General features: G+C 37.7%; 1 protein-coding gene across 1 annotated transcript in view; it reads left to right on the forward strand.

Moving 5' to 3' along the window:
* Nucleotides 1–13,367, forward strand: part of TBCK (TBC1 domain containing kinase) — a 267,622-nt gene that overhangs the window by 141,820 nt on the left and 112,435 nt on the right. Inside the window, exons 21-22 of the mRNA XM_036764745.1 lie at nucleotides 5,088–5,124; nucleotides 9,136–9,297. Coding sequence (XP_036620640.1) covers nucleotides 5,088–5,124; nucleotides 9,136–9,297 — 199 coding nt within the window. The remainder of the gene's footprint in view (nucleotides 1–5,087; nucleotides 5,125–9,135; nucleotides 9,298–13,367) is intronic.

Raw genomic sequence — 13,367 nt, forward strand, 5'->3', positions numbered from 1 at the left:
TGTCTGAAACAATTTAACATACTGTAGGTAGTTGTTCCTTATCTCCTATTCTAGAAGTGAAAGCATTGAACAAGACTAGAGATGCTTCCCTTAGGCTAATAAATGCAACAGGTAAACAGCAAGGTCTGCATAGAATCATCTTTATATGTAACACATTCATTTCTATGGACATGTATATACATCCAGGACCTTAAGCAAGCTCTGATCTTAACTTGATTTATTGAAAGAACAAGTGTCCGGAGAATAGGAATGTTAGAGAAAGCTTCTTTAACATAATTTATTTTAACTCCACATTCCCTTCTCTTCATTCACACTAACCCCTTCTGCCCACACATACATACACACTTCCTTTCAGAACTCTAATACCTGACATTTTGGACTTTTGCAAACATCTTCCAATTATTCCCAGTCTTTCCCCTCTCTAATTCATTCTCCCCATAGCTACCCAATTGAGATTCCTAAAGTTCAGATCCGATTATATCATCTCCTTTATTCACTAGTCTTCACTGTTTCCCTGTTGGCTGTATGATACAACACTAAATTCTCAGCCTGGCATTGAATACCATCTGTAATCTGTCTACACTTCACTTACTTCCTTTCACTTACTCTCCATTCTATTCAGTATAACCTGCCAACTGTTCCCCATATCCTGCCTCTAGCACTTGGCATAAGTGGCCTTCCATGTCTGGAATGTACTCCCTTCTTGGCCAATCCTCCTTAATACTGATGCCTACCCTCTGTTGATTACCTATGATTTATTCTGTATATATCTTAGAGTCTATACATAGCTATTCACATGTTGTCTCCTCCATTAGACTATGAGTTCTTTGGGAACAGGGACTATCTTTTGTCTTTCTATATATCACCAGAGCTTAACACAGCCCTGGCACTTGGTAGGCACTTAATAAATATTTATTAACTGGCTGATTAAATGAGTGACTGACCTGCCTCTTGGAATATCTAGCTTCCTCCAAGTTACCTACATGAGTCCTTCTCTGAGCCTTCTTGTTATCAACCCATTCTCTTTCTTTTGAAATTATTTAGTATAAACTTTGTTTTTACTTATCTATGTAACATACTTCCCTCCAAAAGAATGAATTCCCTGAGGGCGTACATGATTTCACTTTGGTCTATGGTTCCCCAGTTCTGAGCACCATACCTAACACAAGATAGATATTTAATACATATTTGTTAAAATGTATTAAATGACTGCAGTGAGACAGAAAGTAGCAAAATAAAAGATCCTGTGAGGGAATTTAAGAGAAGGTTTTATGTAGAAATACTTGAGTTTTTGTGACCTCCAGGTAGCAAGATAAGACTGAAGAGCCTGTTGATTTTGGGAGCCACTAAGACTTTAAATACCTCAGCCTTTTTGAGACCTTAGATTACCCCCAGAAACCCTCTTGAGCCTGTAAAATAAAACTGTTGACTCTTATGGTCTTAATCACTTTGAATTCTTTTCTTTCCTTGTTCTCACCTCTTCCCACCTCAGCTCAGCATTTATATGCACCTTTAGGTGGCTTTACCAGGGCTTCCATTGAAGGAGGGCACCCAGATCATCCATCTTTTCAATTGCCCCTCAGGCTGCAATCTGGACTTCTCCATCATTCCCTCATTCCTTCTCCCTGCCCCCCCCAACATTGTCCCAGCCTTTTTTGTTCATATAACAAAAGCTTCTTGGTGCTGTGTCTAATATCATTGGATAAAGTTAGAAGGGACCTTAGATGCTATTGAGTCTAACCCCCTTATTGTATTTTATTTTTAAAAGAACAGAAATCAGTTTTTTCTCCCTCCTGTTCCCACCCCCACCCCACAAGTCCACTAAAAAAACAATAAATTTTTGTAACAAATAATCATAGTAAGACAAAGGAAATGGCCTCCTCAGCCATATCCAAAAACTCTATGTCCCATTCTGCACCCTGAACGCATTTCTGTCAGGAGGTGGATCACATGCTTCATCATTGATCCTTTGGAATCATGAAGGTGATTGCCTTGACCAGAGTTCTAAGGTCCAGAGTAGTTAAGTGACCTGCCCAAAGCCACACAGTGGCTGCATGTAGGGCAGAATTTAAACTCAGGTCTTCATGACACTAAGTCCATTGTACTAACCATTATACTACTCTGCCTCTGGCATGCTCCTAGAAATATAGCGCTCAAGTCAAGTATCTCAAACTAGTCTATATTTACAGTATATAAAATACATCATAGATTATACATAAAAATTCATGGCCATTTTTTGACATATTTTTTTTTTTTTGCCATATGTGTCTTTCTCAAATGCACAGGCTCACTGAAGCCCTTTGGAAGAAAAATGCTGTTTCAGCACATAAAATAGCAAGGTGGCATATAATAGGGTCAAATTACCTCTGACTTGAGCTGAGTAAAACAAGGAGTGAAAGAAATATGAGGATTTTCCTTTGCTGACTGAGAAAGATAGCAGGACTACTTCCTACTTGGCTGGGTTCTGTTTCGAATCTAGAAAAAACTAAATATTAAATGGTGATATAAATTTGGACAAGGCCCACCTGCAAATGCAGACAATAGCTCATTTTTCAGTACACTGCTGGCTCCCTTTTGCCCTTTGTAGAGCTTTTCTGTCTTTCCTTAGTTCTAACTAATCATGCATATGATATAGATGACAGTTTTATAGATTTGTGTTTTTCCCAGTTTTTTGAACAAGAGAGGTACTTCATCTTTTTTTTTTCTTTCCTTCATAATATTTTGCATTTGTGGAAGTTTGTGGCTTTTTTTTAGGGCTACGATAACTGCTTCTTGAAACCAAGTTTTCTTTATTAAATAATTGATCCTCCAACCCAGATAGCTCTGAGTGTGTCGGTGTAGGAAATGGTCCTTAATATAGCTATTACTGCCTAACATTGCCAGGGGGCAGTATTTACTAAGCTGATCTTTCAGCAGACTAGTATGGAGCTATGTAAATTTAAATGGGCCATCCTTAAAGCTGTGAACAGGAGAAAATAATTGAACACATATGAATCCTCCTAATTGGTCTCAAATTTTTGCTTTTAGATGAGGAAGTGACCAATAATGGCAGATATTTTCTTTATGAGCATAATGCATTTGACATGTTTTCATGTTTATAACATAGACCTTATTTCTTTGACAATAGACCTAAAAAAAAAATCATGTTTCATTCCCGGTACCTATTTATTGAAAATTATTAGGAATTTGCACAAATATCCTGGTGAGCAGCATGTTGCTGATGGATCTGGGAAACTTTTGGGGTATGATGTGCAAGTGTGCAAGTCTCTCTCTTCACTCTCCCTCTCTCTCTCTCTCTCTCTCTCTCTCTCATGTGCACATGCACACACATGCCATGACAGAGTGATGATACCATTTCCAAGGTACCACTGAAAGATATCTGTTACCACCCTTAGTCTTCAGCCGCTTTCATTTTACAAGACCACTCTGAGCTAAAAGAAATTGAAACCAATTTCAAAAACATATCCATTATACGGGGCAGCTAGATGGCGCAGTGAGTAGAGCACTGGCCCTGGAGTCAGGAGGACCTGAGTTCAAATGTGGCCTCAGACACTTGGCATACTTACTAGCTGTGTGACCTTGGGCAAGTCACTTAACCCCAATTGCCTTGCCTTCCCCCCTCCAAAAACAAACCAAAAAAAATATCCATTATATCAGCAAATGAACTTTATTTCAACTATCATTTGGTATACTTTAAGAACAGTGAAATAAGTTTTTAAAATATATACAGAAAGATACAACATTCCACTTTTTAAAAAAGTCTTGCCAGTCAATATGTTTTATGTTTTGTTTTTAAAGAAATCAACCAAAGAATGTTGACTTTTTTATTGTTGATTCTTTATAAATAAATGTTTGAGCCAAATTTATGATTTTATGGTGTCTCTTCATAGAAAGAAAGACAACTTGGCCTAATGGATAGAGAAATGGTTAGAGAGCCAGGAATACCTGGTTTTATCCAGCTTTTGACACATACTGGCTATGTGACCCTTGGCAAGTCATTTAATAGGCTTCAGGAAACTAATGCTAAAGTTGTTGAGATGGTACCAGCCTACATTGGTAAAGGGTAGTTTCCTCATTGAGATTTCCCTTTATAAAAGCATTCATAGGTCCTGTACCCATCCTATCCCTACTCTAGTTGACATGAATATTTGGATATATTTAGTAAGTATGCCCCAATGTAATTTATTTTTGGTCTTAATTCATATGTTTAAGGACGTATTGGCAAGGTAGATATTTTAGGAATCTCTCCTACACAAAGAATTGAAGGTATGTTTCATATGTGCCTTCATCTGACATACTTAGCAAAGCAAGCAACTTATTAAGCCCAGTGCAAGAATATTCTATTCCTGGATCCTTACCCTTTTTAGAGTCTGTTATGAAAATTCCTGTTAACTGAGCAAATGGCTACAGACGTCATAATGTTTTGTATTTATATAACACCTTTTTTATGGAGAGCTTGGAGTGCTTTTCAAAGATCATCATTTCATCAGGCCTCACCATTACCCAGTAAGGTGCCATGAAACTGATGAAGACTTTTAAAATGTCAAGAATACTTTTATATACCCTGAAAACACATACTCTTCAAATGAACATGCTACATTTGCTCTTAGTACTCCTCAGAATTGTTGTTCCAGCATTTCAAGAAATGTACTCATTCTCAGTTCACGTTCTCTATGAATTGTTTCTCAGGACCATCCAAGGCCTTTCTAATAAAGCATTGGTGTTCTAAGAGCATGTTGGCTCAGTGGATAGAGAGCCAGCCTCAGAGTTAGGAAGACTTGTGTTCAGGTGCTGCCTTTTTGGTCACCCTGGGCCAATCGCTTTACCTTAGTGCCCCAGGTAACTCTCAGTCTACTAAGATCTGCTTTAATAGAAGGTGTTTCATCACTTACGAGGATAAGAAATTCCTTACCCCAGTCAAATAAGTCCAGATCAGGGAGAAAAAAAAAAAAAGACAAAATTACAGTCATCCATAGTCTGTTTGGTTTTGAATAGAATAAAGATTCTTTTTAAAAAATAACAGAGGGTCATGCTGATTAAACATTGTCACAATAAATACTTATTTTCCTTTTCCTCTTTTTTTATAGCTCTATGCCATTCCTTGGTTTCTCACCATGTTTACCCGTAAGTATATGTTGGGTTTTTGTTTTGTTTGATTTTCCTTTATCCATTCATATTTTGTCAGTATTATTGAGGATCTGTACAGCTCCTAGGTGATTTACATTTTTTAGTTAAAACACACATAGTGTCAATAGCATCTGAATAGCACTCCAACTTAATAGATTTTTATTAAAAGTATTTTTCGTTAAGTCATTTTTTCAGTTGCGTCTGACTCTTCATGACCTCATTTAGAATTTTCTTGGCAAAAATACTAGAATGGTTGGCCATTTCTTTCTCCAGCTCATTTTACAAATGAGGAAAACTGAGGCAAACAGGTTTAAGTTCAGAGTCACACAGCTAGTAAGTGCCTGAGGCCAAATTTAAACAGAGGAAGATGAGTCTTCCTGACTCCAGGCCCAGCACTCTATCTATTGTGCCACTTAGCTACTGCAAGTCAATAAATGTATAAAAGAGAAAGTGTATAAATTACCTTTGATTCTTAAGAATCCAATATGATAGCCACACATGTATGGGTTCTCATTTTCTAACAGCCCTTAGATAGTTCCTCCTGGAGATAGGGTGAGATGGTGTGAACTCTACAGACTATGGGTCAAGCAATCATGCTGTGAAAATTTGATAAAAGACCTGTGAAAGTTTGCCAAGAGAATAATATCGGATGAAAATCTTTCTCATAGCCTCCAGTTCATGTCACTGTGCCCCTACTCAAAAAAGCATTGTACAGTTTTAAAATATGATATCCCTTTAGGGTTATATAGGGTTGTTTATGGGACCAGCCAGATTATTTTTAGAGATTCTGTGACAATTGAAACTTTCCTCATTTTCCCCAAACCAGAGCCATTTCAGAAATAAAACAGATTTAACTCCTTCAGTATGAGAAAATAGAAGTCCTAATTTTGGAAAGGGCTACTTTAAAGTTCAGACAAATATGTCAAGCTGTAATCTATTCCAGCAAGTATTTGTTAAGCGCCTACTGTGTACACACCACTTTGCTAGGTCTTAGGGATACAAAGACAAAATGAGAAACATTCCTTGTCTTCATGTACCTTATGTTCTACTGAAGGGTTCAACCTGTAAACAGATAAATATCTTTTATTGTTGAATTGGCATATTGTTGTTATTGTTCAGTCATGTCTGACTCTTTGTGACCCCATTTGGGGTTTTCTTGGCAAAGATACAGGAGGGGTTTTCCATTTCCTTCTCCAGCTCCTTTGACAGATGAAGAATTGAGGCAAACATGACTGAGTGACTTGCCCAGGGTCACACAGCTAGTAAGTGAGGCCAGATTGGAACTCATGAAGAGGTGTCTTCCTGACTACAGGCCCAGTGCTCTATCTACTGCACCACACAGCTGCCCAGATAAATATATACATGCTCATTTGAAGGCTTCTTCTAAGAGGTGGCTCATGAGCTAGAGATTCTGAGAATCTCAGAGAGAGTGCATTCCAGGTGTAGAGGAGACCCTAGGCAAAGGCCCAGAGACAAGAAATGGAGTACTGCTTTGGAGAAGTAGCCAGTAGTTACATTTGGAAGGAACATAACATGCATGAAGGCTGGTAATGTGAAATATAGCTGGAAAGATAGGCTTGATTTAGAATATGAAGGCCTTCATATGCTAAGCTGAGGAATTTGAATTCGATCCCAGAGACCCTGGAAGTCTGGAGTCCATCTGAGAGACCACTATTTATTTTTGAGGTTTCCTATGGACACTAAAGCACAGTCACCACATGTATGGCCATCCCCACACCTTCTCTAGTTCGGTGCTAATTCTTGCCATCATGATTCTCTTCAGTAACAAGTTATGCTCAGATAGCCAGTCACACGGGAAATGTGATTTCAGCTATCCAAAAAACAGAGAGCCTTGTATCAGGGGACTAGAGAAAAAGTATGAGCACTGCCAGCATTTATTAAGCACCTATTCTGTGTCAGGCACTGTGCCAAGAATTGAAGGAAGCCCCACCAGTTTCCTGAACAAGGAAAAGGAAGAATCACACTTATTCCTGGGCCAAGGAAGCCAATAAAGCAGAGGTCTATAGATTCCCACGTCCCTACCTTGGACAATAGAAACGCTCTATTGTTTATCAATTAGAGAAAGTCCCTTAATTCAAAGAAGACGTTTTGGTAGGTTCATCTGGAATGCAGTTCTTTGCATAGCCAGTAGTTATGGGAGTTGATGCCCTCTTTTCCCGTGCCACCACTCTGGCCCCAGTCCCCAAAAGGCAGATTAGACTACCAATCACTACCATTTCATTTTAACTTAGCAGATTGTCACCATTGATCTCTCTCTTTTGGACTATTCTTCAAAATGACCAGGCACTTACTCTTGACCCATGTACTTCACTGATCGTGTGAAAATAAGCACATATACATTGGATTTTAAAGTTGAAAGCCATCTTGGAAGTCATCTAAATCAACCACGTCATGTTACAGATAAAGAAAATGAAACCTAGGAAGGTTAAGGGTCTTGCCCAAATTCATAGCAGAGTTTGGGTTGAAAGCCAAGTTTTCTTATTATTACTTAAATGTGAGGGGGAAAGTCCAGCCACTTTGGGAATAGTTAAAACAGTGAGTTGTTGACTAAGGATTGGAAATATCGATACAAATACAGAGTTAATGGTCTGTAACAAATGTACTTTTTGGTAGCTGTCAAGCAATGTAAACAAGAGACATGAGTTTTGTAGCAGCAGTAAAAGCTACACAAAAACCTCAGGCAGCAAACATAAAGTTTGAGTTAAGCAAACAACCACTGGCTTTTGATGACCTTAAAATTCTTTGAGAAGTGTTAAGAAGCATGTTCTGGCCAAATTTTTTCTTGCTAAATAATACTAGACCAGGCTCTTAAATGTAAGTTGCAAAATCACTAAATTTCAAAATGAACCCGACTTTCTGATCTAACTTTCCATCTGGAAGAATTTTCCTTCTATTTTATACTGCAGTTGAGGTTCTGGGTGCAAGGTTCAAAACTTCAAAATGGCTTGAGTTTCATTTCTTGAGAAGCTATCATTGGGGTGAGGAAAGACAGTAATGAGAATTGAGTCCTTCAGCAATGCAACAGTTGAAAAAAGGTTCTGATTTACAGTGCCCTGACAGTTTAATCAAAAGGTACACGTAGTTAAGCATAAGCACTCTGATCTTTACACCTAGATGCACTATGATGCATCATTGTCCACAGTAATTCCCATACTAATGCCAACATGGTAAATGAGTATATAATCCTGGGAATAAGTAATCCTAAAAAAAAAATGTAGATTTTGACAAAAGAATTATGAGGAATCAGGAGTGGCCCTGTGTCTTCATGCCTTAGATTAAGATGGTAAAACATATCATTTTTCTCCATTAACTAATCAGAGCAAAGTTGTTTCAATACACAGTCTTTGGGAGATAAATGCTCTTTGCATAGAAAAACAGCTCCATTCTCTTTTAGAGAGCATAAGTCAGAAAGCAGTATTTTGATCAACCAGAAATTTGCCTGCTCTTATTTTCACACTTCTACAGAACATCCCCACATTTGAATACATATTGAATAGAATAAGGACTCTATTAAAACTGACATTAGAGGTAAGAACGTGTCATCAGTGGGAACATTTTGATGTTTAACAATTTTCCCTAAGGAGAAACAAATATTTCTTCAAAAATAAATGCCTCTTAAAGCAGATGTGGTATTGTTCATTTTCAAACTATAAGGAAATTGTTACATGATAACAGCTAATAATAAATCTAGCATTTATAGAACTCTTTAAGGATTATAAAGAACATTACAAGTACTGTATCATTTTATTTTCACATCTGCCCCGGGAGGTAGATGCTATTACTATCCTCATTTTACAGATAAAGAAACTGAGGTAGACAAAGGTGAAAGGACTTTGGACAGCTAGTGTCTGAGACTGACTTAAACTCAGGTCTTCCTGATTCCATGTCTAGAGCTCCACCTAACTATCTCTCAGCCATTGTTCTCTGTTATCTCAAAAGTTAATGTTATTTATCACATCATTGGTTTTTGTTCATGTCATTTGGCAGACGTATTTCCACTACACAAGATATTTCATCTCTGGGATACATTACTGCTTGGCAATTCTTCCTTCCCATTCTGCATCGGAGTGGCCATTCTTCAGCAACTACGAGATCGGCTCTTAGCTAATGGCTTCAATGAATGCATTCTGCTCTTCTCTGACTTACCAGGTATGTGGAGCTCTGTAGAAATGTGTATAAATACACAGATGCCTATGTGGAGAAGGAGTGTCTGAAAAGCAAGAAGCCGTATGGCAACACAAGTCATATAACAGTATAGCCACATTTATATATGTGCATTGGTGAAATAGAGAGTTTATATACACGTCCTTATTCTTAACATATTGTGATGGTATTTATGAGTGATTAGGTAAAATATTTACTAATTGTGGTCTAAAAAGGCTGTTATATCCTAACATATACTCCTAAAGTATATGAAAGAATTGTGCTCCTAAGTTCATTTTTAACTTGGTTGTTTAGAATTTAAAATTGTCCTATAAAAATGGTAGTTAGGGAGTTAGTCTAAAATCTAGTTAACACATAACTTTGCTCGGATATCCAAATCAATCTATGCTGTCATCCATTTGGATGATTTATTGGTTGATTCCTTCGAGTGTTTCAGATCATAGGTCCACACAAGCCTGTCTGTGTTGTGTGACTCTTGTTCATGTCATCCCTTAAGTTTGCTTGCAAGAGTTCTCCCAGCATGTAGGAGGCCTTCCTTACTTTCTTTGACATAGTAAGAGTATGAGGAGAGCACCCATAATCTTTTACCCTCACCATACGATCTTCAGCTTCTCCTTGGTTATATGTTGCACTCTTCTCATATCTACTATCACCCATCATATGGTCTCCATTTTTAATTTTATGGAAACTCTTGTAACCATGACATGTTGCCCCACAGCCACACTTGTAGAATGTTGTATTTTTTTTAAATGGATCTTTCTTTCCATGAGAATCTTGGGTCTATAAAAAACTTTGCAATTTCCTGAAGACAATGGACTTCTCCTATTCAATTCCAGGCCCATCTAGTGGTCCATCTCTACTATCTGTCCCAAATAAACATAGTGATGGACAAGTGCATGTCATAATCTGGGCAGTGGGAGTTCTTCATTCATTTGGTCTTTGTTGTGTAAATGATCAGGCAACAATACTTTGGGTGGTCACAGATATCTTCTTAGAGACTCTATAATGGTCCAGGACTTGACACAACTAGCACGATGTCATCTTCGATTGGGGTCATTGTTGGACCTCAGTATCCACAGAGAATCCCTCTTTGACTTGGACTCTTCACGGGATCTCTTCTATCACAGTGGAGAACATTTGCAAGTCAGTATCTCCCAGTTTTATGCCTTGCCTTATGTTTATAATCAGAGGGTCATTAAGCAGGGTTATTTGTGTTGATAAATCTTTCAGGAAGTCTTGATGTATGGATGACACATACCTTTTTGGAAAAGAATATAGTAGCATTTTGCTATTCAAATCAAATATTTATTTACCTGGGTTTCTTTTGGAGGGGAGGGCGCTGTTTTACAGTTGACAGACAATAAGCACATTTTTCAGTTAACTGTTAAAGATGCAATCCATTGCTCGATACTACTCATAAGTCCATGCTTGTTCTCTACTAAAGCCCTCATTGAGGATGCCTGTGATTTTTGTGTAGATAATTATCAGAAAGATCTGGTAGATGTGGGGCATTGGTTATAAATGTTAACCTGATTACCTTTTTCAGGATTAATAAGGTTAGAAATATTTTCCGTGCCTCTGGTGTCTTCCAGTCTTTCAGACACCATATATATCAATCAATCCCTCAACACACCCACAAAAGTGTTGATGTGTGGATTACAGAAGCCTTGTTGGAAAAGATCCTTTCTAGTGGTTTTACTCTATCAAATCAAGTATCTGTCTGTCTGTTTTTTGGGGAGGTTGTCATCTTAGAATTGACAAACAATCCTTCTCTGAATACACTTGAACCACTCTGGTGGCTTTTCCCATCTGCCTTTTCTCTAATCATATCTGGTATTGTGCTGAAGTAGCTGAAATATTACACTCTTGAAACGAAAATTAGTATAAAACAATACTGTGCATATAACAGTACTAAATATTGATTATGCATCAATACTTCAGTTGTGTGTACTCTTCAACCGCAAGCAGCTTCTGAGAATTGGAACTTAGCATTCCTAAGCCAGACTATTCTTTCCCTGGCGTAATTCATACTAAAGTATAAATGATTTCTCTGAAATCATCCCTTGCATCATTTCTAATGGCACAATAGTATTGTGCCATTATATTCATATTCCATAATTTATGCAGATATTTCCCAATTTACAATCCATTAATTACCATCCCAAGAACAGAACCATATCAATCTTGATACCCTTTAAGGACATTGATGCTAAATTGAAGATGGTACAAAGTTTTCCCTTAGAGTCAAATAAAGGGATTGGCAGGATTAGTTTTAATGTGCATCCAGAGGCAGCAAGTAAGTTCATGCCCTGTGACATTTGGTCATCTCATGTTGCAGTGTTTATGATAAATATTTAAAAAAGCACTTTGAAGATAATTATAGCTTATACATTGCAGAGAATGAGAACTTAGAGAAATGTAATGAAGAATTTGATAAGACCTTCCATATTAAACGAATATACACTTTAATATTTTGTCACTTGAACTCAAAGCTGGGCACGAGAAGCATGATGAAAAATATTTTGGAAAACATGGTTGAGAAAAATGAAATGGGAATTTTAAACTGAACACACTTCACATCTGTGTATTATGGATACTTTGAGAAAAGGTGTCCAGAAATCCTGGATAATCTGAATCTCACTGAATCTCATCTCTCTCTCTCTCTCTCTCTCTCTCTCTCTCTCTCTCTCTCTCTCTCTCTCTCTCTCTCTCTCTCTCTCTCTCTCCCTCTCTCTCTCTCTCTCTCTCTTTCTCTCTCTCTCCCTCTCCCTCTCTCTCTCTCTCTCTCTCTCTCTCTCTCTCTCTCTCTCTCTCTCTCTCACACACACACACACACACACACACACACAAAAGGAAATTGGTTCTATTTTAAGAAATAAGAAATGACTCATTAACACTCTGAGAGTTGTTATAAGAAAAATTGAAGAATGATTAAAAATGAGAATAACTGGAATGCATCTGAGGCAGCTCCAAACTAACTTATTGAAATAATCTTTTTACTGCAGAGAATGAAAAAAAATTGGTCAAAGAATGACATCAACACAGATTATCACCATTTGCTAAGGAAGATTAACCAACATAAACCTGTGCCCATAATGACAAAATCAAAAAACCCTAGAACCCACCTCAGCCAGAGAGCACTTGATCTCCTTGCCAAGAAGTGGGTTGTGGCAGCCAAGGACAGCTCTGGGTTCAGAATATAATCAGCTTTGTAAGTGAGCAGTAAGAAAGTGGGAAACAGTGGAGAGGGAAAAAAAAAAAAAACAAAGTTACAAAAAGCTTGGTAAGAATCATAGCATCATAGAGACAGGGCTAGAAGTGGTCTTAGCATCAAGTCCAACCACTTCATTTTACAAATGTGGAAACTGATCCGCAGGAAAATTAAATGACTAGCCCAGGGTCACACAGCTAGTAAGTATATGATGTTTGATTTGAGCCAGGTCTTCTGTCTCCAAGTGTGGTGCCCTAATCTACTCCCACATAGAAATCCTTAGGAGAGAATAGTTATCTGGGTTATGGGCCCAGTATGGAAAGGCATTTATGGACAAAACTGAAAGATGGATGATAAACAGATGCAAAATGGGAAAGGAAAAAAAAAACTTTTCTTCATCACTGGTGGTGGAGTTATCGCATTTTGGGCCTTAACGTAATAGTGCCTGGTGTGCTGTATGAGGATATAGAAGTAATACTGAAGAAAACAAACATGTGAAGATTATCTGGGCTAGCCCAAGTCAATACAGAAGAGGTCCATGCTGAAGGTAACACAATTCGGGGGCTGTGAGGGATCAGTTCAATTCTCAAGATGTCTGAAAGAGGAAAGAACACCAACATTTAGGAAGAGTCACTTAGCACCTAATTATAATCCAGAAATAAAAGTGGAGAAAATGTTGGCATTTTACAGAACCATATGTCACCTTTCCTATTGATAAAAATCTTTATGAAAATAATCCACATGTGTATAAAGGGCATCCCCGGTAAAACTATGACAAATGAATGGGCAAGCTTTTGCAAAAGATATTCTGTATCACATCATTGCAGCTACACAACTGATAGAA

The sequence above is a fragment of the Trichosurus vulpecula genome, chromosome 6 (genome assembly GCF_011100635.1).
Source record: "Trichosurus vulpecula isolate mTriVul1 chromosome 6, mTriVul1.pri, whole genome shotgun sequence".
Classification (NCBI taxonomy): Eukaryota; Metazoa; Chordata; class Mammalia; order Diprotodontia; family Phalangeridae; genus Trichosurus; species Trichosurus vulpecula.